Source organism: Malania oleifera, chromosome 4 (genome assembly GCF_029873635.1).
Source record: "Malania oleifera isolate guangnan ecotype guangnan chromosome 4, ASM2987363v1, whole genome shotgun sequence".
Classification (NCBI taxonomy): domain Eukaryota; kingdom Viridiplantae; phylum Streptophyta; class Magnoliopsida; order Santalales; family Ximeniaceae; genus Malania; species Malania oleifera.
Window position 1 is genome coordinate 75087873 of NC_080420.1, and position 27040 is coordinate 75114912.

The 27040-nt window shown below is 37.2% G+C and overlaps 1 protein-coding gene across 2 annotated transcripts; it reads right to left on the reverse strand.

Annotated features, from left to right (window-relative positions):
• Nucleotides 1–13444: 13444 nt before the first annotated feature.
• On the reverse strand, nucleotides 13445–16973 carry LOC131153376 (plasmodesmata-located protein 8). Of its 2 annotated transcripts, XM_058105647.1 has the most exons (3): nucleotides 16138–16973; nucleotides 13947–14054; nucleotides 13445–13639 (listed from the first exon to the last, which is right to left on the reverse strand). In XM_058105647.1, exons 1-3 carry the CDS (start codon nucleotides 16898–16900, stop codon nucleotides 13635–13637), a joined length of 876 nt encoding a protein of 291 aa, XP_057961630.1. In that variant the 5' UTR covers nucleotides 16901–16973; the 3' UTR covers nucleotides 13445–13634. The 2 variants fall into 2 exon arrangements, with proteins under 2 accessions (XP_057961630.1, XP_057961629.1); XM_058105646.1 differs by lacking the exon at nucleotides 13445–13639 and having other exon boundaries at nucleotides 13939–14054; nucleotides 16138–16911.
• Between the last annotated feature and the right edge of the window lie 10067 nt (nucleotides 16974–27040).

Sequence of the window (27040 nt, forward strand, 5' to 3'; positions counted from 1 at the left end):
ATCGGCACTACAGGCGAGGAGGTTACTCTTGGACGGATGTCAGGGGTACCTAACTTGCGTGAGGGAACCGTCGTGGGATGAGTTAAGGCTCGAGGATATTTGAGTAGTCAGCGAGTTCCTAGATGTGTTTCCATAAGATTTACCCGGTTTACCTCCAGATCGTGAGGTGGAGTTCACGATAGAGTTTCTGCTTGGTAAGGCACTGATCTCTAAAGCTCCGTGTCGGATGGCTCTAGCAAAACTTCAGGAGTTGAAGGAGTAGTTCCAGGAATTACGAGACAGAGGTTTCATTCGACCTAGTGTTTAGCCTTGGGGAGCTCGAGTTTTTTTTGTGAAAAAGAAGGATGGGTCAATGCGTATGTGCATTAATTACCATGAGATTAACAAGGTGACTATGAAGAACCATTACCCTTTGCCTCGTATTGATGATCTCTTTGATCAGTTGCAGGGGACGAGGGTATTTTTAAAGATCGACCTACTGCCAGGATATCATCAGGTGAGGGTTAGATCCGAGGATGTGGCGAAGACTGCTTTCTAAACCAAATATGGCCACTACAAGTTCTTGGTTATGCCTTTTGGGTTGACGAATAATCCGACAATGTTCATGGATCTTATGAATAGGGTTTTTCATAAGTACGTGGACCAGTTTGTAGTAGTGTTTATTGATGACATTCTAGTATACTCGAGGAGTTTGGAAGAGCATGAAAACCATCTGGGGTTAGTATTATAGATTCTGCAAGAGAAGAAACTATATGCTAAGTTGAAGAAGTGTGAGTTCTGGTTGAATCAGGTTGTATTATTAGGCCATGTGGTGTCTAAGGATGGAATCTCAGTTGATCCTAGCAAGACCGAAGTTGTGGTCGACTAGGTGAGGCTGAAGAATATGCAAGAGGTTCGGAGTTTCCTAGGACTGGCAGGTTATTGTCGTCGATTCGTGGAGGGTTTCTCTAAGTTGTCTGAGCCTCTGACTTGATTGACCAAAAAGGGGGTGAAGTTTGAATAGACCAGTGATTATGAGCAGTGCTTTCGGGAGTTGAAGCACCTGCTGGTTACTACTTCGATTTTGACCATTTCTTCTGGGGATGGCAATTTTGTGATTTATAACGCTGCATCTCTGAAGGGTTTGGGATGTGTGCTTATACAGTAGTGTAAGGTAATAGCGTATGCTTCTTGGCAACTGAAGGAATACGAGAAGAATTACCCTACGCATGATCTAGAATTGGCTGTCGTTGTATATGCACTGAAGATCTGATGACACTACTTGTATATATGGTGTGCAATACAAGATTTTCACTAATCACAAAAGTCTCAGATACTTTTTCACGCAGAAGGAGTTGAACATGCGATAGAGACGATGGCTTGATTTGATCAAAGACTACGATTACACCAGCAGTTATCACCCGGAGAAAGCTAATGTGGTAGCCGATGCGTTAAATCAAAAGTCAGAACATGCGGTTGTATCTGTAGTTATGGCTCAGCATCACATTAGACAGGATCTGGAAAGCCTCAATATTGAGTTGGTGGTCGGAGATCATCAGGCTTTCATTGCTAGCTTGGTGGTCCAATCGACTCCATTTGAGCATATTAAAGTCGCGCAAGCTAGTGATGTGTAGTTAGTTTAGATTGTAGAGAAAGTGCAGCAGGGTTGGCTGCTAGGTTTAGCATCTCTGAGGAAGGTGTGTTGAGATTTGGAACCAGGTTATGTGTTCCGAACGACGACAATATCAGAAGGATGATTATGGAGGAAGCGCATTGTTCGTTATATACAGTACATTCAGGTAGTATAAAGATGTATCGAGATTTGCACAAAACCTTCTAGTGGAGTGGTATGAAAAGGTAGATTGCCAAGTTCGTGGAGCAATGTTTGACGTGTCAGCAGGTGAAAGCTAAACATCAGAGACCAGAAAGGCCGTTACAATCTTTAGCTATTCCAGAGTGGAAATTGAAGCATATTTCCATGGATTTTTTGACCGGATTGCCGCCAGCACTTCATGGGCAGAATGCTATTTGGGTGATCGTGGATAGGTTGACAAAATCTGCTCACTTTTTACCAATGAAGGTTAGCTATCCTTTGAGTACGCTAGCAGACATGTACGTGCATGAGATAGTTAGGCTGCACGGAGTACCAATGTCCATTGTGTCAGATCGAGACCCGAGGTTTACTTCTCAATTTTGGACGAGTTTGCAAGAAGCACTGAGGACGAAGCTTACTTTTAGTATAGTATTCCACCCCTAGAATAATGGACGTTCAGAGAGGACAATACATATTTTGGAGGATATGTTACGGGCTTGTGTGTTAGACTTCGGTGGTAGCTGCATACAGTTTATGTCACTGGTAGAGTTCACCTATAACAATAGCTTCCAAGCGAGTATCGGGATGGCACCGTTCGAGGTTCTGTATGCTCGGAGGTGTCGATATCCTCTGTATTGGGATGAGGTTGGTGAACGTCAGGTGTTAGGAACTGAACTTGTGCAGTAGGCGTCTGAGAAGGTGGGTTTGATCCGGGATAGGATTAAATCAGCTCAGAGTCAGCAAAAGAGTTACGCAGATGTTCGCCTCCGTGAGTTAGAGTTCGAGGTGGGGGATAAGGTAATTCTAAGGATCACTCCGATGAAAGGGGTGATGAGATTCGGGAAGAAGGGTAAGCTGAGCCCGAGGTATATCGGACCATTCGAGGTTCTTGAGCGAGTGGGTCTAGTAGCCTACAGGATTGCACTACCCCAGCACTCTCAAGGATCCATGATGTGTTTCACGTATCCATGTTAAGGAGGTACGTATTGGATCCTTCACATGATGGTAGTTACAAGGACTTGGAGATTGGGGATACTTTAACGTATAAGGAGGTACCTATTCAGATTATGGATCGTAAAGTTCAGAAGCTACGTACCAAGGATATACTGTTAGTGAAGGTATTGTGGTAGAATCACGAGGTTGAGGAAGCTTCTTGGGAATTGGAAGCAGAGATACGCCGAAAGTATCCACAGTTGTTCTGAGTGTGTGCATTACCCTACTTTGTATTGGAATAGGTGGTTAGTCTTGGGGAGTTTGTGTATTGGGGACTCTTGAGATGGTTTATGTATGTAACCACGGTATTCCTTCATCATAAGTGAGGGTATGTATATATTGTGACAGGGCTACGATATAGTAGTCGGCGATTATTTCTAAAGTCGAATGTGTGTTTGATTGTAGGAATGAATTCATGAATGAGAGATTGCAAATTTTGAGGATGAAATTTTTGTAAGGCAGGGAGGTTGTAAGAACTCGAACCGTGATGTATGGATTTAATTAATAAAGAGAAGGGTAAAATGGTAATTGAGTAGGCTTCGTTGACGAAGCCAGAGTTCGTCGACAAAGGCTTTCTGTTACTCAGCGACAAATTTCAGGGGCTTGTCGATGAGGAGAAGCTGAGAGGTTTCAAGAATCCGAAAATCTCAGGCTCGTCAATGAGGTCATCATCTCATCGACGAATTATCTTTAGTACCTCGCCGACGAAGACGCCATCTCGTCAATGAGGACGGCCGAGTCAAAGGGCTATAAATATCCATTTTCATTACTTCTCAGCTAAGAAATCTCAAAATCTCTCTCTATCTCTCTAGGACTCGAAACACTCTCTCCCTCTCTCTAGATTTCTTTGATGTATGTTGCATCGTCGACCGACGTTACCACGAGGATCAGGGAACGATTCTCTACAAGATTTACGGATCGGATCTTCGTTCTGCGCATTTGAGGGTTTTGGTTCGAAATCGAGGTAAGGCTCAGTTTTCAATTCCGTTTCAGTAGTTGTGTAGAGAACGGAGTTGTGAGTATGTTCTATACTATGCTTTGTAGGTTTTGGGAACTTGGTTTGCTGTTTAGGGACCATAGAGTTCAGGATTTGTCATTTGGGGAAAGATATACGGAATTATGTTTATGTCAGTTATTTTTGAAATCGGACTCGGTGGAATTGTGGTCCACGGTCTAGTGTGCGTGTTGGTTACTCATTTGGGAAAATCTAACGGGTAAAATTATGGGTTTTCCATGTTACAGTTTTGGGGAAAAGAGGGTATTGGGTTGCATCCGAGGTTTTGTTGGAAAACCGTAGATATGTTGTGATATATATTGTGTTATAGGGATGAACGTACCTTGACTTGTTTAAACTGTATGTATTTGGAAAAACATGATTTTAGATTACCAAATGGGTGTAGATTTTTTTGGTTATATGAGCATGCAAGAGTTGTATTTTGATGAAATGAAATAGGAATGGGGTTCCGAATTATTGCAGGTTTTGAAATCCGGATTTTGCCGAAGAGTGCGCAATACCACTAGATCAGTCGGCTTTTACCGAAGGATGTGAAAACACCAGATCTGCACCGGTTCAACACTGTGGGCTGATGCTATGCCAGGTTACCGGGGGCACCAGTGTTTGCCGAAGAGTGTGAAATATCTCCAGACTGCCGGCGTTTGCTGAAGGGTGTGAGATATCACCAAATCGCCGATTTTTACCGAAGGGTGTGAAATACCACCAGACAATCTGGCTTCGAGCCGAAGGGTGTGACGACACCAAATTGTATTGCTTGTTTTGTGAAAATACTGGAACTGGTTTACACTGTTTGACTATTGAACTATGCATGTTAGTATGTCATGATAAGACTCATATGTCACACACTGATATAACCTGATTCTTCCTTACTGAGAGGTGTCTCACCCCTACTGTACATACATATTTTACAGATCCTTCGAGTAACCGGAACTAGCGTCCTAGTGTGGGAGCGTAGTGGTCGGCGTATTGCGAGTGGTACTTGGGTAAGTACTAGGACTGTACTGGGTTGTCTTTTGTGGTGTTGGCTGACACTCGGGATTGTGTTGTACTATGGATCCTAGTTTCTTTTGTATAGGCTTTGATATGATGCGAAGTATGTATAGAATGACCTTTTTTCCTTTGCGTATATCGTTTGTATAAGGATGTGTATTGGGTGCCTAGGAACCCCACGGGGTCGGACCCTCATTCATTGTGCTATGTCATTAATGATTGTATGACACAGGGACAAGTTAGGTTACTAATTCACCCCTGGGTCCCATTACCGGGTTCGGGGCATGACAGAAAATTTCCTCAGGGATCTGATACTGTGTAATACTAAAATAAATAATTATATATATATATATATATATTGTTGTTTTATCATGATTTCAAAATAACCATAACACTATAAATCTGAACTGAAATATCTGACTGAAATATATGTAGTATCTGACTAAAATATCTGTAATATCTGTCTGAAATTTCTAACTGTATAATCTATAATGTTTGGGTGTTATGGTTTTAGAAAATATGTCATTCTGAAAAATACTATAAATCATATTTTCTGCTAACATATTGGCATAACCGGATATCTGTAAAATTGTATAATCACCAAACTAAACCGTAATAAACTCATGCCACACAATTGAGTAATTAAAATCTCATGCTCAATTTCTATAATTCCACTGTAATAATAATAATAATGTGGAAAAAACTGATCAATAAACTGATATATATATATATATATATATATATATAATCATAAGCTTCTGATATACATTCTAAAATCCCTAGCATAGCATATTTTCCTTGCCTAATTATCGAAAAACCCCTATTGTGTCTAGTCTTATACCCGTTGGGTTCCCCGCTCAATACCCTGAAAATAACATCTCCCAAAACAAAGCTTCAGTATTTCTCCATGTACTACATTTCTTATAACTATGGAAAAGCCAAATATTGAATAAAAAGTCCAACCTTGAATTTGGGATGAAATCCAAGGCAGCCCCACCAATGATCCACTCTGGAAAATTTGAAAAGAACTTTCCCAAGAGTGTCATGGTGGCCTCAGATCGTCAAACCGGTGAGAAACCGGCCCGAAATCTTAGAGAGAAGGGAGAAGGGGCGAATAGGAGAGAGAAAGGAGAGTTTTCGTGAGAGAAATCAGCAGAAATTTTGGTTTTAGGCTATTTATACACTGGCCTTCATCCATGAGCCACGTCACTTCATCGACGAGGTTAAGAAGGAAGTTTGTCGACGGATACCTACTCCTCGTCGATGAAATTCAAAACTAAAATATAACCTCTTGGTATCTTCTCGTCGACGAGACACGTGTCCCCGTTGACAAACCCCTCAGCGCACTCGTCGACGAACGTCTTATGTTCGTCGATGAGACCCTATTTAAATTTCCAATATTTAATTCCTTCTTCCCATCCTTCTCTTATTATTAATTACGATAATTATCCAGGTCTCTACAGTGTGCCTGTGTCTATAATGTCAGATCAAGACTTGCGTTTCACGTCACGATTTTGGAGGAGTTTGTAGGAGGCTCTACGGTCTCAGTTATCTTTCAACACGGCATTCCATCCTTAGTCAAATGGGCAAACTGAGAGGATGATTCAGATATTAGAAGATATACTTTGAGCATGCGTGCTAGATTTTGGGGGTAGTTGGATTCAGTTTATGTCGCTAGTGGAGTTTGTGTACAATAACAGTTATCAGCCAGCATTGGCATGGCACCATTTGAGGCACTTTACGATAGAAGGTGTCGTTCTCCTCTATATTGGGATGAGATGGGTGAACGGTGAGTTGTGGGACCAGCGTTAGTACAGCTAGCGTATGATAAGGTTCGGCTCATCAGAGATAGAATCAGTGCAGCTCAGAGCTAACAGAAGAGTTACGCCAATACCTGTTGCAGGAAATTGGAGTTTGATATCGACAATCATGTGTTTTTTAAAATAGCTCCGTTAAAAGGGGTTATGAGATTTGGAAGGAAAGGTAAACTTTGCCCTAGGTTCATTGGCTCATTCAAGATTCTAGAGAAAGTGGGGTTGGTTGCCTATAGGTTAGCTTTACCACCTGTGTTGTCCAGGATAAATGACGTATTCCACGTCTCCATGTTGAGGAAATACGTCCCAGACCCTTCTCATGCAATCAGTTATGGTGAATTAAAGTTCAGTAATTCACTAGTTTATGAGGAGGTACCAGTACAGATTCTAGAAAAGAAAGAGCAGGAATTACGTAATAAGAATATTTCTCTAGTGAAAATCCTGTGGAGAAATCATGCAATAGAAGAAGCTTCTTGGGAGCTTGAGGAACAGATAAGACAAAAATATCCAAAATTGTTCTATGGGGTTTAGTTATAACCAGGAAAAGTGTAAGTAAATATGTTATGTTTCTTTTGCAGGTTAGTTAGTATATGTAGTAGTTTAGTTAGTAAGTAGTATTTTGATTTTGGGAGAATTTTATTTTTCATATCTAATCTCCCAGAACTCTGAATGTAACCACGGTATTCCTCCACCACAAGTGAGGGTACGTAATAAAATAAGTAGACTGATTGTTTTTAAGGGATGGTAAACCATATGGATAGTAAATTTCGAGGACGAAATTTTTATAAGGAGGGGAGAATATAAAAACCCGAAGAATTATGGTAATTTAATAATAAGGGAAAGGAGAGAAAGGAAATTGTATTTGGAATTCAATAGGGGTCTTGTCGATGAACGCAGCACGTTTGTCGATGAACACGCTTGATGAGATCGTTGATGGGGACATGCGTCTCGTCGACGAGAAGTTACCGAGAGGCTATTTTTAATTATAAATTTCGTTGACAAAGAATAAGCATTCGTCGATGAATTCCCTTCGTAGCCTCGTCGACGAGGTGACATGTCTCGTCGACGAGTGCATGTGTACAAATAGCCCTAAACTCAGATTTAGCGTAGATCTTTCAACCAAATTAGATTCTCTCTCTCTCTCTCTCTCCTCTCTCTCTCTCTCTCTCTCTCTCTCTCTCTTGTTCGTCCCCTCTTCCTTCTCTCTAAGATTTTAGGTCCGTTCTTCACTGGATTGACGATCCAAAGCCACTACGCTACTCCTGGGGAAGTTGTTTTCAAGTCTGTTGGAGTAGATCGTTGGTGGGGGCTAACTTGGACTCCATCCCAAGTTTAGGGTAAGGCTTTAAGTTGAGTATTTGGCTTTCCTACAGTTGTAGAATAAGTAGTACTCAAAAAAATACTAAATTTTTGTTCAGGACAATGTTGTTTTCAGGGTTTGAAACGGAGAACCCTGCGGGTGTAAGACTAGTTGTTTTAGGGAATTTCCAGTAGACATGTAAGGGAGTAAACTATAGTAGTAATTTTCTATGAAAATTATTATTATTTAATAGCAAATTAATTTTCAGAAAGCATGTATTATGTATGAGTAGATTTAGGAAACATATATATTTGGTAAAATACTATTGTTACACAGAAATATGCTTTTAGTGTAAAATGTTAGAAAATGTGATTTCAAAACAAAATTCATGATTTTATTCAGTTTGTGTGGTATGAATATTATTTCACGTATATTATATTATGTTAAGTCAGATTTATAGGAAAATAATGTTTACAATTATTTTTAGGAATAATATGATAAAACAGGAAATTATGCTTTCAGAATTTATGATAAACAGTATATATGCTCAGTTTAGTATTTATGAAATGTTCGGCGCATGACCGTGATTGATACTCGGCGCAAGGTTGCAGTTATACATGTTATTCGGCGCAAGGCCGCAGTTATATATGTTATCCAGCGTAAGGCCGTGATTATTTCTGATATAACAGAATTTCAAAAAATGCTATCAATTTATTTATGTCAAAACGGTATATTATCATGTACTATATGTTATCAGAACTCGGATGATAGTTCATATCAGTTTATCATGAGCATGGTACCGTAGCTATACAGTTCAATTCAGTTCAGACTTGTGCTAACTACCCCTGCTAGTAGAGGGGGTGGGAGATGGATAGTCGATGTGGCTTTCAGTGTAGAGTTATAAATGTCCACCTGATAGTCCGCACCAGAGTGTGGCGAGCCCATCGTACTTACAAACATTTTTTACTCGGCAATTGTCGACCAGCCATTATCTAGTCCCACCTTCGGACTGCACAACCCGTTATGGGGGTCAATACATGACATCAGCTAGCTATTCATCTTGGATAAATTTCAGAATTACTAGTTATATCAAATGATTTTATGAACACTGAGATATAGTATGATTCAGTATAACTATGAAATTATATGTTTATTTAGTTATGATATTATCAATGTTTTCAGGCATGTAATATGTACTGTATATTTATTATAGCATGTAAATATTCATGTTGTCACAAAACTGTATTTAGTTAATTTCCCTTACTGAGAGGTGTCTCACCCCAGCTTAAACCATTTCAGGTAACCCAGAAAGACAGGCGGACCGAGCCCACCGTTGAGGTAGTTTTTGCTACCCCGCTAGGAGGGTGAGTTTTTGAAATAGGGTCAGTAGGTTTTTTATGTGAGATCCTAGTTTTATCTTTAGATGTCTTGAGGATTGTATATCTATGTAGTAATATGGTGGAATGTAAGTAACTCTGGTATATTGCATTCCATGATTGGGTAAATGATATTTATATTTACTACTACTTAGGTTTCCACTATGTATGACAGGTGTGTCCCCGTTACCCCCTGGTTCAGGTTGACTTTACCATATTATTAGTTATTGGTATCAAGACATTTAATATGGTTGATTGTGTAGTAAATTAAGTAGGTCGTTACACCTAGTATGTAGCATGCCTAATCTTCGAGACAAGAGGTCCAGAAGGAAACATTGGACTGCCACAAAATCCTCCAAATGAACTACCCTACGCAGTGCAGGAGCAGAACGGGTCGGCTCATGGAAGATTGCCTCAGTAAAAATGGTCGGGCCAGGAACATTCGCTGTAGCAACATTCATCGCAGCAGGAGGCTCACTCTCGCCTACGGAGACCGCTTCCCTATGGGATGATTCCCCTTCAAGCTCCCTCCTCTTCTTCTTGCTCCTGCTCGCCCTTTGCTTCTTGGCTTCACCCATGAGAGACTCATACTTGTTGAACTCCATATCTTCAAAAGGAGAAAAGCAAATAAGTGAATAGAGAACCACAGGGGTATTTGAATATACATCAGGAGATCAAGGGTAAGATAAGACTTGGAGAAATGGGGCTGATCCCCCACTACACAGGGACTCGCTCCTTGAGCAGCTCCTCGTGTGAGACTATCCCCTACCGACCAAGGGCTCGTAGGTCTTTGAGGATGGCCTACTCAAAGGGAGATAGAGTGGGAGGTATATGAAGCACCCGAGCTAATATAAAAAGAAGAAAGAGGTAAGCAAAAAGTACCTACACATAGATCGCGCATATGTAGAAAGTAAATAAAAAGAAGAGAACATCACCATCAAAAAGGGCAGACCAAACGCGAGACTCGGAATAATTCAACTCCCTGGATACAAAAAAGTACCAAAACTTCCAATTGTAAATGGAAGAGCTACCCGGGGTAAAGAGCTTATACCCGGACAAAGAGTAGAAGTAGTACAATTCCTTCTCCACGGAGTGCGTCCTCATTTGGAAGCAGCTCCGAAAGAGTGGCATCGTGGGCTGATAACCTCGACGAAGGAGGAGAACATCATAGCATACCAATGAAACGTAAAAGTTTGGAACAAGTTGCGAGGGGCCTATACGATAAAAGGGAAACACCTCAGAAATGAAAGGGAGAAAAGGCAACCTGAGTCTTAGGTCTAGATAGTTGGTGTACAAAAAAATTTCATTGGGGCCAGGATCAAAAGCAGACTCTGAACTAGTCAACAACCTAACGCTAATGTTTGCAAGGATAGCAAAGAAGAAGTAGACATTTTGCATATCTAAGGAAGAAGGATCACATCGAGCACCCCTCATCATGACTAGAGCCTTCGCTAGGGGCGCTAAAGACTCCATGACAAAAGCGAAGTACAAAATAAACGCGAAAAACAACTTACGCAAGTATACAAATGGATCAAATAGGTAAACTTCCCACAAAAACAAAGAAGTTACTGTATGAAAGAAGATCAAATAGGTAGACTCTACATAAAAACACAGCAAACATTATGCAAAAGAAGATCAAAAAGGAAAAATTTTCATAAGAATAGCAAAGAACACGAAGAACAAAACAAACATACAATGCCACACAAAAACGGAATAAAGCAACTGAGGAAGGGCAGAATGAGAGCATACCTAGCAGACAGAAGGGAACCCTTTGGGTGAGACGAGAAGCAAATGAGGGAGCCCGCGACCTTTATAGAGAAAGCCTACATAGATCCCCAAGAGAGTTAGCATCTCGATAAGGCGGGAATCCTCCAACTCGGGTGTGCATCTCGAGGGAAAGAAATAAAATCCCCGCACATACACCGACGTGGCACCAATTCCAAGGAGTATTGGTTCTCCCAAGGTACGACTCAATTGACAAGCAATTATTAACTTTTGCAGGGTGGCGAACATCATGAAAGGACTTCCACGTCGCATCACAGTGGCTAGACTGACAGGCACAGCAGACGACACGAAAAGAGAGCCCAGCAAATGAGCATAGCTCATTAGGCAAACCAGACCCAACTGACAAGCACTGCTCGTGAGGCCATGCAATAGCCTAGAAAATGAGCACAGCTTATTAGGAAAACAAGGCTTAATTGATGAGCACTGCTCGTGAGGCCATGCAACATTTCAGGAAATGAGCACAGCTCACTAGGCAAACAAGGCCCAACTGACGAGCACTGCTCGTGAGGCCATGCAACAACAGCTCAGCAAATGAGCACAACTCATTAGGCAAACAAGACCTAACTGACGAGCACTGCTCGTGAGGGCATGCAACAGCACAAAAAATGAGCAGTTCGAAAAAAATTCCTCGAAGAGCAACTCGAAAAAATGGCTTGATTAAAGATGCCTGAAAGAGTTACTCGGTAGAAATCAGCTCAGCAAAATTGCCCCCTAGAGCAGCTTGGAAAAACTGCTTGGTAAAAGTGCCTCCAAGGAGCAGTTTGGCATAACAACTCAACAAAAATGCCTCCAAAGAGTAGCTCCACAAAAACGGCTCAACAAAAATGCCTAGAAAAGCAACTCGGCAAAAATTGCCCCCAAGAGCAGCTCGGCAAAACCGCTTGGTAAAAATGCCTCCAAGGAGCAGTTCGATAGAAAAGCTCAGCAAAAAAGCCTTTAAGGAGCAACTCGGCAAAAAGGCTCGAGAGCAGCTCGGTAGAAAACATCTCGGCAAAAATGCCCCAAAGAGCAGCTCGGCAAAATCGCTCGGTAAAAATGCCTCCAAGGAGCAGTTCGATAGAATAGCTTGGCAAAAATGCATCGAAGAGTGGCTCAGCAAAAAATAGCTCAACCAAAGATGACCCGAATAACAATTCGGCATAACAGCTCCACAACAATGCCTCGAAGAGCAGTTTGGCAAAAAGAACAGCTCGTCCAAAGATGCCCCGAATAGCAACTCAACAAAACATGGAAAAAATGCTCGAAAAGAAGCTCGGCAAAAAATAAAAAACAACTTGACCAAAGATGCCCCGAATAGAAACTTGGTTGAAACAGCTCGGCAAAAAATGACCCAGACGAAATAGCCATTGAGGTCGACTCGGCAAAATCTGGTCGAAACAAAATTCCATCTGGAGGCTGCTCGACACAAACCCGCGAGGGTAGTAGGACAAGACGACCCGCTCGACACAGCCTGTCTCCCATATATCGGCCCAGCCAAGCCGTTTGAGCCACATCATCGGCTCGGACCTGACGACCTCCCGGCATCAGCTCGAATCAACCATGTTGTGCCCCTCCTCAGCTCAGATCGGCCATGTTGTACCACTCATCAGCTCGGACTAGCTGACCGAGGTTGAAATCAGCTCAGCAAGTTTGTTCAAACCCCTTTTCCCGAATTAGCTGAGGTTCTTTGAATCTAAACTAAGGGGGGGACAACTAATATGCCCCAAACATATCAGTCTTAAAAGTAGTCCATTTATCATAAAGAGCATTAAGGAACAGCCACAATTAGAGCCATTATCACTCAAGGGTAGCTGTTCTGAAGGAGTCAACCCCATGCACACCCAAGCGGTTCACGCCCGCGCCATTGACAGCTGTCCCTGGCTCCATAAAGGCTAGAGCGATTTGCGCCCGCGCCATAACTAGCCAATAAATGGTTATACGCCCTCAGGTCAACTTCAACCACTATAAGAAAGGACATAGAGAAGAGGCCAAGGTAAGTCATTCAACACTCACTCTTATTTTTGCATTTAGCTTCTTTGAAGCATTTGCCTTACTTAGGCATCAGAGTGATCCCCGGAGTACATCCTGGGTCTTCCAAGACTTTTTACTTTCATTCTTTTCAGGTCAACGGAGATCTGAGAACAATCTTATTGGTCATCGCTGATTTTATCCCACAAGGGATGGTTTATGTTGGAAGTGATATTATTGCAAAAGTGGAACATTAATGCTTAGTGGGTTGTCGTAATGACAGCGGTTGATTGATGGTGAGATCAATGGCAATATAGGATATATTTCAATTGATAAATATTTTACCATTTGGTATATTTTAATTTTATAAAAATTAAAATTACCTTAATTCTTTTGTTTAAATTTAGGTGTTTTAGAATATTATCATGGATATTGCAAAAATATTAACATAGAAAAGATGAAAAGGAGGCCAGAAGGCCTTTAGTTGGAGCACAAGGGGAAGATGTTCTTTTTTAAAGGGACAGCTCGAGTCCTACTTTATACCATGAGGATCAAATTAAAGAGGCTTAAAACAAATGTGGGGCCACCCGCTCCGGAAATTAAACCGCCGTACTCTCGCTTCTCAACCTGCATCATAAATATCAAGGTGATAATTAATGAAGATTAAAGTTTCGAATTTAAAATTACATAAATTTAATTTAGGATTACATAAATATGGAATTTTAAAGCTTCCATATGAATTTGGAGATATATATATATATATATATATATATATATATATAATGTTTTTTTATTGTATTTTAGCTTAAAATTTAATATAAATTAAAAATATAAACATTTGTCTAAAGTGACATTTGAGTTTTAAAAGGATAAGATGATAAATACATTTTTAAGAAGCGTAGGAGATTAACTAAGAAAGCAATTAATTAATTACCAACAGCTTTTCGCAAAAAGGAGAGTAAAACGATGACAACGACGAGACCGCCCAGTACTCCTACGATGATGGCCACGATTTTTCCCATGTCGTCCTTGTTGGTGGAATCTATTCACATAAAAATAGGGTAAAATTCAATAATACCCCTAAGTTTTTTAAATATGACACTCCATCCACTGTGTTTTTTAAAACTATCACAAACCCGCTAAAGTTTAAATCTATTGACAACATAAATCTTTCGTTAGTCAACCGTTAAGTACATGTGAGAAAAGTAAATTTTTGTTTTTAATAAAATAATATTGACTCAAATAAATTAAAGTAGAAAAATTGGTCAGTATAATAGCTTGAAAACTAAATAACCAAATTGGAAACTTAACCGATTCTTGAATTGAACGGTTTACTGTTCTAGTCTCTTCAGATCAATCAATTGACATAAGTATGACAAAATAATTTTATTATTATTTTAATTTTTTAAAAATATACATATTAAAATAATAATAAAAAAATGATATCAACTTAAATAAATTAATTTAAAAAATTGACTAGTGTAATATCTTGAAAAATGAATAAATGAATAGGAAACCTAACCGATTTTTAAATTGAATAGCTTACTAGGCTTATCACTTTGAACCAATCAATTGACACCATGACAAAATAATTTTCTTATTATTTTAAAATTTTCTAAAAATACATTAAAAAAATACAAATTACTAATAAATCATAACAAATGGCTAATAATTATAGTATTACAAAATGTTTGTTAAATGTAATTTAATAAAAATTAAATGACTAAACACATTATAAAATAAATAAAACATAATTCAATATTTTTAAATTCAACCTATCAAACATAATGCTAAAAAAAACATAAACTAAAATTTGAAAATTCATACTTCATAAATCAAAATTACCTATCAAACATAATTCTAAAAAAAATATAAACTAAAATTTCAAAATTCATATTTCACAAATTAAAATTATAAAGTTGAATGTTAGTTATTTTTTATGAAAGATATGAGTACTAAATAGATTAAAAAAAAAACACCCAAATTTATATTAATTGGTTGACCTTTGATCTAACCAATTCACCAATCAATTAATATTTTATCCAAGTTGTTACATTATTAAATATGAGATCCGACTCAACTCAGAAAACAAGTGGCAATTTGGTCAATCGGTTGACATGAGTCAATTTTTAAACTATAATTTAATTTTAGAGATATGTTTAGTCATTTAAGTTGCATGTAAATGGTATATAACAAATTTTGGAACAAAAAATATTTAAGTATTTTTTGTGAGCTATTAGATTATTTTTTTTCATATATCTTAAATTTTTTTTTCAAATAACAATTTAATTATAATGTCATGCTTATGCCAATAACTTAATCCGAACCAGTCAAGTTGGTTAACTCGGGAACTAGGAGTCCACTTCATTTACAAGTTCAATTTTCAAAATATATTTTACTCAACTGAACAATTTTTTCAACTTAATTTATTAAATTAATATAATTTTCTTAAGTTATCTATCACAAGTGAACAAAAAATAAAGGACAAAATTATCATTTTAATCATTTTTTTTACATATACTTAACGGTTGGCTAAGGTCAACTAACGGAATGATCATTTTATTACTAAATTTAAATATCAGAGGTTTTTTGATAGTTATAAAGAAAAAATAGGGGGCGGAGTGTCATTTTCAAAAAACTCAGGAGGTGTTGCAGGATTTTTGCCCGATAAAAATACACCAAATTAAAGCAAGAGTGAAATGGGAATTAATTAAATCGCACCATTCATAGCATGCATAAATAGATAATATTGATTGATAATAAAGTGTCTTTCGAAAAGAAAGCAAGTAAAGTTGCATTCCAATACCTGTTAATATGCTCTTTTTTACTTTATAAAAAGATTAGTTTCCCTTGGAATTTGTTGGAGTGGCATCTATAGCCTAGCTTTGGAAAATGCATAAAGCCACGGTCCGTGTCATCACAGGCACGGCTCCCAGCTTTTCCTAGCTCTCCCCGCCTCCCAATGTGAAATTTCTATATCAATTTTTCTTCTCTTTTCGAATTTCAAGCGAGGAGAGAGCATGCATTGACATATGAAAGCATGGCGTCTCCGATTCCCTTGCTACGCCAGTTTAGGAATACACGAGAAGATTAATATTCAAGGATATATGGAAAGTATGCATTACCTGAAGAGAAGTCATAGTAGCCAGAAGCCCAGTAACGAGAATAACACTTCCCCAAGAACACATCCGCCGCTGCTGCGGATCCACACAAAGTCTTCAACTGCCCCACAGCTTGGGAGAGGCAAGAAGAGCAATCAGCTGAGCTCAAATCCCCCAAGCACTGAGCAAACCCTTCCACCAGACCCGAACTGCTGACACGAAACCCCGTCCCGGCCTGCAGGCCCGCCAGAACATCATCTCTTCGCTTGACGACGTCGTCACTCGCGCTACTGGTGCTACACTTCTTGTACATCACACCCGTGTCGAGCCTTCCCAAGAAGTCCACATGCTCGTACCTCACATAACACCCCTCTAGCTGCAGCCCAGCCCCGTAGGAAGAGGGACAAACCAACCCTATTTGGCTAACTGCGCTCTGTATACACCTGGAGCAGTCCAGGGTCTTTAAATCGCCCCGGCACTGATACAGGCCGTAAACAGCGCCTTCGGGGCGCGTCGAGGTATCGTTTCCAGCGGCGAAGCTGTTGTAGGAGGCCCGAGATGCGGAGCTCACTGTGGAAGAGAGAAAGGAGTTGAGGTTGGCTTCGAAGGGTGAACCAGGTTGGTACTTCTCCGGGGAGCACCCTGCGTAGATGAAGACGCCCGCTTTGACGACGAGGCGGCCATCGTTACTGATGAGGAAAGAGAAGAGACAGAGGAGACGAATTAGGGGCGTTGGAGTGAAGACGAAGATATTGTGATTGGGGTGTGGTTGAAGCCTTCTTGACATTTTCGTCTGTCTCGGGGAATGGCAGGGTCGTCTCAGCTCTTTTTCGTTATTCCGAGGAATTTACAGTGCTTATAAATAAAGCATGGGCCAAAAGTTTTATAAATCTACAGAAAAAAAATTCAGTAATATTTTTTATGAGTACTTTGAATAGGACATTACATGATACTTTTAACCTATAATATATTTTGAAATTTGAACTTACAAATAAGAATGCATGTTCCAATAACTAGTTTAGTTAGCCAGATGACATAAAAATGACAACATAATTAAATTATTATCTTAAAAAAAATTTTAAATATATAAAAAGTAAATAAATAAAGAAAAAAAAATACTTGAATAATTATATTGTTCCAAAATATTTGTTATACATATTTCTTGCAAATTAAATGATTATATTTATATACATATATATATATATAATTTAAAAATTATCATGGATTGAATGATTGAACTCGCTTTGTATGTATGATTGAATACCATATCTAATAATATAATAAGTTAAATGAATTTAGGAAAATTAATGAATTGGCTCGAATAAAGGTCAACCAATTAATATTAATTTGAGTTTTTTTATCCATTTAGTGTTAATATTTTACACATAGAATATTTAACATTTATTTTTACAATTTTAATTTATGAAGTATGATTTTAGTTTACATTTTTCTTAACACTATATTAATTTGATAGGTTACTTGAATTTAAAAATATTGAACTATGTTTTAGTTTTTATTATGCGTCGAGTCATTAAATTTTCATGGAAATTGCATTCTACAAGCATTTTGTACCATTATAATTAGTAGGATTTTTATGATTTATTAGTAATTTTTACTTTTTTCATATATATATATTTAAAAAACATGAAATAATAGCATCATTTTTTTGTTATGCTTCTCTTAATTGGTTGATTCAAAATGATTGAATTAGCTAGTCTGGTCAGTTTGATAATTAGTTAAGTCTTCCATACACTGATTAATTTTTTAAAATTAAAAGAATTAAAATGGTATCATTTTAAAATATTATATTTTATTATGGATAAAATTTATTTTTCCACAGATATACTTAACAGTTGACTAATGGTCAATTGATCAAAGGTTCATTTTGTAAACAAAATAAAACCCAAGTGATTTTTTTATAGATTTCGAAATCAAAGATGCAGTGTCATATTTGAAAAATTCAAGGAGTATTGTTGGATTTTACCCATCTTTTACTAGTGGAAATTTCCTAACTTATGGAAAAAATCTCTCCTATTCCATGTTAGATAAAATAATAAAATTCTTTTTTTGTTGATTTTTTTAAACTTATTATATTCCTTTTTTACATTATCATGTTATTCAATTTCATTTGTATGAATTAAACATTCTGCAAACCAAATCCAACTAATTACTCTTAGTAGAAAATGAGCTTGTGCATGGCACGGAAAATTGTTATCCATAAAATTTTTAGTATAATTTAATTATGTAATTAACAAAATTTAGTATATTTGTACATTATGATCACTAAATTATTTTGTTTCCGTTTTTTTTTTTTTACCTGTGAAGAATTCTTATGTGGTTTTTATATTGTGCCAAGAATACATATAGTTTCCTTAAATCTCCAAACCAAATACCAATAATGGTATGTTTTTTGGGATGGAGCAATGTTGTAAAGCCCTAAGGCTTTTAAAGGAAAGAAAATTGGGGAAAAAAAGAAGGGTGGGGTGGGAGAGATGCCCCCAAGTTCCTAGTTTAAAATTTTGAAATGACAAAAAAGAATAGGCATTAAATAATACTATAAAAAAAATTGAGTATTATATATGTTAAAAGCCTAATTAATATCTTACAACCAACTAATATTTTAATTTTTTTAAAAAAATTAAAATTATCCAAAATTTTTATTTAAATTTTAAGATAATGTTTGATAAAAAAATTAAACACCTTTTAAGGGATGTTGATGATGAAATTGAGATGGAATGACATGGACTCGTTATGTTATCCAATGTCAAAGGTGTAAGGATAGGAATTGAATCGTGCAAATGACATGTGAGAGAGATAGGGAGGTGAAAGGGCTTAGACTAAAAGTGGGGAAAGGAAATAGGAGGGGATAGATTAAGGTAGAAGGAGACAAATAAATAAAGAGAAAAGGGGATAAAAGATACTGAGGCATGTTATAATACTAGGTTATTGCATTATGTATTTTGAATAAATTTGAAATATCTTATAAGATAGTTTGTATCCCAATTTATACCCCTTTGAGGTTAAACTTGTATCGATTCTAAGGTTACAAATCATAATTAAAGTCATAAATTCTAATCTAATTTCTAAAGTAAAAGTTTTATCATAAATTACGTTTGTTTTTAAACATTAAACATCCAACTATTATAGTTGACATTCATAATTGTCCAACACTTATCTGCCTTATCGCTTGATGACTAGGCGATCCCTGATGACTATGCAATATTTGTCGCCTAATGTCTAGGAAATCTCCATCACTTAGGAGGCCACTTATGGTCTTCTTGCCTACCTGGTGACTAAGCAATCAACGTTGCCTAATGACCTGATGACCTTTGTCATCTAGGTAACTACTTGATATTGCTAGGTAGCCTACATGACAAGTAACTTGTCTTGCCCAAGTAATTTTTCCAATATGACTCTTCAAGTGATTTCTGTAATTGGAAAACTATCATCATTCTACATGACAATGCAAAAAAAGATAGTGCAAACAATTCCCCTCATGGTTGCTCCATTTAGTTGCACTTAAATATTTATAAATGAGCTACCATAATGCTTTCGACCTAGAATATGTATTACATTCGCTATATTCCTAGGCCAAATCATCTCCTAATGGGTCAATTTGCTTTTAGGTAATGCCCCTTAAGCCTGTTGGAATTCATTTGACCTATCAATGGTGGGGATTAAAAAAAGATCACCTAATACCTAGTCTAGGCCAAACTAAAGGAGGATCCTGCGTAATTCAAATTTTTTTCTTATGAATCTAGTAATCTCCATATTATTCTTGAGATCATTTTCATTCTCAAGATTTCCTTGGCCTTCAATAGGCTTCAATTATTAAGGCAAAAATGAGTTATTCATGTTTAGCCAAGTTAGTCTTCCCTCTCCTTAATGTAGTTAACCACTAAGGAAGCTTCATAATTTTCATATTCACCAGAAAAAATATATATTTTTTGAATTCTTAATGTTCAATTGAATCAAAATCTTCTTTTTCTTTTGTATGTTTGACTGCTAAGAAATCCTCATAATTCTTGTCAGTGGTGGAATTGATCTCATAATCTTCTTCTATATAATTGACTAATAAATCATTTTTATGATCTTCATGACTGATGTTATCTGCAAAGAGATTTGATCGCGCCTTGTATTGATGTGTTCGCCAAAATCATCATAAACGATGATACGCCCAAAGGAGATGATGTTTGTGGGGTGAATGATGTTTGCCCCTCCCAGCATCCACTTGCAAAAGAGAAAGTTGTCTAAATTCATCATTGTACTTATAAGCGATGGTTCGTCTATGCCCATAGGAGAATTGTGGGCGACTAGCAGCAAGGTTTTTATGGGTGTTCTGGTGGTGAATAACTTCTAAATATATCTTTTCTCATGTTCTCCATCTAGGATCTCATCTCAATCTTCAAAATCTCCCATGATCATTTTCATCACAATTGACACCTCATAAGAAGTGTGAGAAATTCATGTAAAGACCCAGAAAAATAATAACAATAAAATAATAACAGAAAAGGGAAATTAAAAGAAAAAGGAGGAAAAGAATTTAAAAACCACTATCTGTTCATGAATTTAATATGCAAGCTTTAAATGCTTGCAATGAGGATGCAAGATCTCAAGCAAATATAGAGTTTTCCCAATCAATATTTATCAATATGAAATACTATGGGAAAAACTCTCTAAGCTAACCCTCAAAAATATTTTTCAAAATATTATGCAAGATGAGAGTTGTATGCTTAAAGATGAATGGAAATATGTACAATAATAAAAAATTCAAACTCCCTTTCAAGTTGAAAACAAAGAGTATAAATAAATGATTCTCCTTAAGAAACGTTTTTTAAAACAAAGTGTAAGGAGAATGAGCAAACATATTTTGAAAGATTGAAAATGTCGACACACCAATTTCAACAAGGCCTCCCCGAGAAAGCCGACCAAACAAGACTTGATTTCAAACCCCGACCAAAACCCTTTTGTTTTAAAATTGAGACCCCGAGTACCCCGTAACTGAGTTCCGTTGTTTTAATTAAGTATCTTGAATTTCAAAACAGTAAGGAGCTGAATTTTTAATAAAAAAACTCTCAAGTCTTCAAATGGGTTGGTAGATTGAGTCGTTTTGATCTTAAAGTCCTTTTAAATCAGAGTTCTTCAGCTTTGTTTTTAAAAATCAATTTTTAGTGTTAGTTTCCTTTTATTAGGTTCTCCAATTGAATTCACATGGTAATTCCAATTTACTCCTCATTCAGGTTCTTAAATTTTCGGAGTGAAGTGGGATACTTTAATTTTTCAAAATTTGTGAACCTTAGTTAACTCACTTGAAGCCCTTGAGTTAAGTATTTTTGGTTTTGGGTTTTTAATTTTGAAAATAGGGGTTTTGGGCAGGATTTAAAATCAATTTTAGAAAAATTAGGGAACTGTACATACCATTGGGTCAACTCAAAAGTCAAAAATCAAATTGCATCAAAAATTTATTAAGGGGACACGTATGCATGCCAAAGTGCTACAACCGGAAATCCAAAAGCACTTAAATACAATAAAGAGCATGCATACATCAAGAAATAACTTATACAAATAACAGTTGCACACTTAGCAACTCGGGGGTACATGCAGAAATTACAAGTAAATAAATATGACAATACAAAAAGCAAAAAGCAAGATCCTGCATCCTCCATTCTTAGGCCACCACCTGGCCAAGAAGGAAGGAGGGGGTGGTAGATAATGAGAGGCACCTCATGAATTCTTTTCGATTCTTTTTATTATCTGTTCAATAATCAAATAATGACATACTCCAATAATTTACATTCTTATTCTAACTCAAGTTCTGCCCCTTCACTAGGAAACAAAACCGTCAATGGATTGTCGTGATTTTCTAAACCTTTCGATTGATCTAGAAAAACATAGAAGTCTATCAATGGATTTCTGTCTCCAGGTATGCAAAGCTAAACTCAAGACCTTATTCCCATCCTAAACTCTGGTATAGTCTAATCTACAAAATCTAACAACCTAAGCTCTGAATATTTCCATAACCAGGCAGTGTGAATCACATCACACTTTTGGTTGGTTTAGGCTCTGATACCAACTGTAACGCCCTAACCCTTTATACGGCCCCAGAGTGTTACTACACTTGTATAATACACCTGTCTCTGATAAATATGCATATACAACGCGCCCTGAAAGGGGCATACGGGTGTTTTATACTGATCTGTAATCTCATGCATAGCAGAAAATATAAACATTCAAACGGAATCTAATAGACATAGCAGAGTTCTAATCGTATCCTCACATACAATCATACGTATTTAAAACATAATATGTTCTTACAAATCCCAAAAAGACATTCTGAACTAAGTCTATTACATATACAAAACACTTACGTAAACTACATACAATACTATGCTCCAAGCCCCTCTAGCAACTAAGACCCGTGCCCTGCAAGACCTGAAACAAAGGTTGTATGTTGGGGAGAGACACTTCTCAGTAAGGTGGAAGATATTACATCAGTGTGTGACAACATGTGTTTAAACCAATAGGAAGCAGTTACCTACTTAAAGCATTCTCAATCCGATAATATAGGAGATATATATAGATATAATTCCAGCAATAGATAGTTTAGCATCATAACAAGCGAGAGTTCCCAAGGTTCGGGTAGGGTACAGACCCATTCACTGTAAAATCTCTCCACCCGGTACTCAAACCTGTGACTTTACCCATTTTAGTTTTTAAATCATGTATATGCATATTTAGAACACCTTCCAACTTAGAAACAATCATAACTAAGGCCAACACTACCCCTTGGCACGGGTTGTGCGATCATAAACCCAGAACCAGCCCTACCTTGCGCAGGCACTATCAAGTAATATACATATTATAGTCTGACTGGATCTAATCCACCTGGTCCATTAATCCACCAGTGGACACACCTATCCAGCCGACTATCTTGGTACCCACACTGAAAAACAGATGTGTGGTTGCACTGTACCCAGATTATAGCAACGATACTGCGCTTAAGCTTTTTAAGGTTTCCATATAACATTGAGCTTCTTTCAACTCTCTTAGCAACAAGCTACGGTCCCAATATCATATATACAATTTACAATAAAACATATTAACCTATTTCCATTTCACAAATCATTTGTGCAATTCCAATATTTTTCACAATCTCATTCATGCATTCTTTCATACATTCTTTCTTTTATTCACACTGTGGTATAAACTGGCACGCACACTCTCGATTTAACCTTTTTCACATATAAAGTTTGATATCTAATCAGCATCTATTTTCTGCATTTCTTGATAATCATTTGGGACTTTAGTCCTCATATTTCATATACGTACTTATTTGAATTAGTATATTCCATTATAATACCATTTCATATAATATGTCACACTCATTTGGTTAAAATATACATTTCATATAAACTGGTTCATAAACTATCATTTATGCTGGAATTAATGGTTTCAAACATCTCCTACTTTAAGTTTAATACAAAAAAAGAAGTTTTTTGAAAGTTTGGAGATCATATGCCAAAACCCGAATTTTTACCAAAATCATAAAACCGACATTTTTACATGGAGAAACTTTGCAAATAAGCAGTCATATAGTACATATAAACATAAACTTACTTTTTAACGGTTTAGTTTTATAAAAATACTAATGTAAACAAATCCCCTTACCTATTTCTAAAAATAGACGGACGTTCGGAAACTGACCCTTGACCCTTTTCACGAACTCAAGAATCTGCTCCTCTAGTATTAAAGATCTTAGCTCCCTGATCCTTGTGGTAACCTTCGATTGTCAAAATGGGTGACGAACGGCGAAGGATCGAAAAGAGAGAGAGAGAGAGAGAGAGAGAGAGAGAGAGAGAGAGAGAGAGAGAGAGAGAGAGAGAGCTTTTGTGACTTCTTAACCCCTAAGCAATGAAAAATGATATTTATAGACCCCTTGACCCGATCAAATTCATTGATGAATTGATGCCTTCGTCGATGAGCCACAGAAGGCTCTTGGTCGACAAACCTCTTCCTTAATCAACAAACCCAAGTCAGATTTTTCCTGTCGGTCGGGATCTCTTCGTCAACGAGGCTCTGAATTTAGGTGACGAACCTTATAAGGGCATTCGTCAACAAGAACCTTGGCTTCATCGACGAAGCCTGCTAAAATTACCTTTTTACCCTTTTCTAATTTATTTCCTTATTTTATGGGTTGGGGTCTCTACAAGAGTTCTCTGTTGTTAGTCTTGATTAGTTGTAGACGTAAAGACACAATTGATGCTTGAACTAGTAACAATATGTTGAGTATCTTATATTATACTAAAAATTGTGGCTGACTGTTGTATTGTTGGATCATAATCTCTTGGAATGAGAAAATGGTTAAGAGAAGAAGAAATTAGAGGTATATTTATTACCAAACCAGAAATGAGAGAAATTTGCATCTCAAGTGTTATATTTATTTTCTTTTATAAGTTCAATTCAATTTCTACACATTTTCTTTAAAGTTCTTAGTTATTGGTAAATTTAGATACATAGATTCATCATTATCTTCAAGTCCTACTTGTGTTTAAACCTCATTTCTCTATTTTTGGTTTCATTATTTCAACCCCTTAACTTATTGTTTTAAGAATTTCTTGATGAACCTATACAAATAATAAAGAGCATGTATACATCAAGAAATAACTTATACAAATAATAGTTGCATAATTAGAAACTCGAGTGGTACATACAAAAATTACAAGTAAATAAATATGACAATACAAAAAGCAAAAAGCAAGATCCTGTGCCCTCCATTCTTGGGCCACCACCTGGCCAAAGTTCCAGTCCCTCCAATCCAAGCCGCCAAACTGGAACAACCCCGAAAGCCTGCCATTCCTATACAGCCACCTGGGGTTCCAATTCACCTACACACAGAAAAGAAGAATAAAAGTTAGTTAGCCAGAAATTCACAAAATCAGAAAAAAGGAAATCACATGTGAGTTTGTTAGAGGGAATTATTCCCTGCTAGGTGGAGGAGAAGGTTGTTAATTGGCGCTAAAATACATTCCCGGACTCCCTATAAATAGGGACTCACAGCACTGTACCAACACTGAGGTAGAGAGTATAGAAGCCCTATTAAAATTGAGAGAAGTGAGGAGAAATTTAGAAAGAAGGGGAGGTTCTGCCAGTTTAAAAACAGAAGAGAGTTAGAGGAATCCTGCAGAAAATTCATTTGAGAGCAGGGACCTCTGCTGAAGTAGAGAGAGATAGTAAATTGAGAGAGGAGAGAAGGAAGGAGGAGTTGCAGATAATGAGAGGCACCTCATGAATTCTTTTCGATTCTTTTTATTATATGTTCAATAATAAGATAATGACATACTCCAATAACTTACATTCGTATTTTAACTCAAGTTCCGCCCCTTCACTAGGAAACAAAATTGTCAATGGATTGCCGTGATTTTCTAAACCTTTCGATTGATCCAGAAAAACATAGAAGTCTGTCAATGGATTTCTGTCTCCAGGTATGCAAAGCTAAACTCAAGTCCTTATTCCCATCCTAAACTCTGGTATAGCCTAATCTACAAAATCTAGCAACCTAAGCTCTGAATATTTCCATAACCAGGCAGTGTGAATCACATCACACTTCCGGCTGGTTTAGGCTCTGATACCAGCTGTAATGCCCCGACCCTTTATACGGCCCTGAAGTGTTACTACACTTGTATAATACATCTGTCTCTGATAAATATACATATACAACCTGCCCTGAAAGGGATATACGGGTGTTTCATACTGATATGTAATATTATGCACATCAGAAAACATAAACATTCAAACGGAATCTAATAGACATAGCAGAGTTCTAATTGTATCCTCACATACAATCATACGTACTTAAAACATAATCTGTTCTTACAAATCCCAAAAAGACATTCTGAACTAAGTCTATTACATATACAAAACACTTACGTAAACTGCGTACAATACTATGCTCCAAGCCCCTCTAGCAACTAAGACTCGTGCCTTGCAAGACCTGAAACAAAGGTTGTATGTTGGGGAGAGACACTTCTCAATAAGGTGGAAGATATTACATCAGTGTGTGACAACATGTGTTTAAACCAGTAGGAAGCAGTTACCTACTTAAAGCATTCTCAATCCGGTAGTATAGGAGGTATATATAGATATAATTCTGGCAATAGATAGTTTAGCATCATAACAAACGAGAATTCTCGAGGTTAGGGTAGGGTACAGGCCCATACACTGTAAAATCCCTCTGCTCGGTACTCAAACCTGTGACTTTGCCCATTTTAGAACACCTTCCAACTTAGAAACAATCATAACTAATGCCAACACTACCCCTTGGCATGGGTTGTGCGATCATAAACCCTGAACCAACCCTACCTTACGCAGGTACTGTCAGGTAATATATGTCCGACTGAATCTAATTCACCTGGTCCATTAATCCACCAGTGGCCACACCTATCCAGCTGACTATCTTAGTACCCACACTGAAAAATAGATGTGTAGTTGCACTGTACCCATATTATAGCAACGATACCGCGCTTAAGCTTTTTAAGGCTTCCATATAACATTGAGCTTCTTTCAGCTCTCTTTGCAACAAGCTGCGGTCCTAATATCATATATACAATTTACAATAAAACATATTAACATGTTTCCATTTCACAAATCATCTATGCAATTCCAGTATTTTTCACAATCTCATTCATGCATTCTTTCATACCTTCTTTTTTTCATTCATACTGTGGTTTAAACTGACACACACACTCTCGGTTTAACCCTTTTCACATATAAAGCTCAATATCTAATCAGCATCTATTTTCTGCATTTCCTGATAAATATTTGGGACTTTAGTCCCCATATTTCATATACGTACTTATTTGAATTAGTATATTCCATTATAATTCCATTTCATATCATATGTCACACTCATTTGGTTAAAATATACATT

Coding starts and splice junctions, on each gene's coding strand:
- LOC131153376 (XM_058105646.1), bottom strand. CDS start 16,900: ATGTCAAGAAGGCTTCAACCACACCCCAATCACAATATCTTCGTCTTC. Junction 14,055..16,137: donor CTACTATGACTTCTCTTCAG/GTAATGCATACT, acceptor TTATGTGAATAG/ATTCCACCAACAAGGACGAC.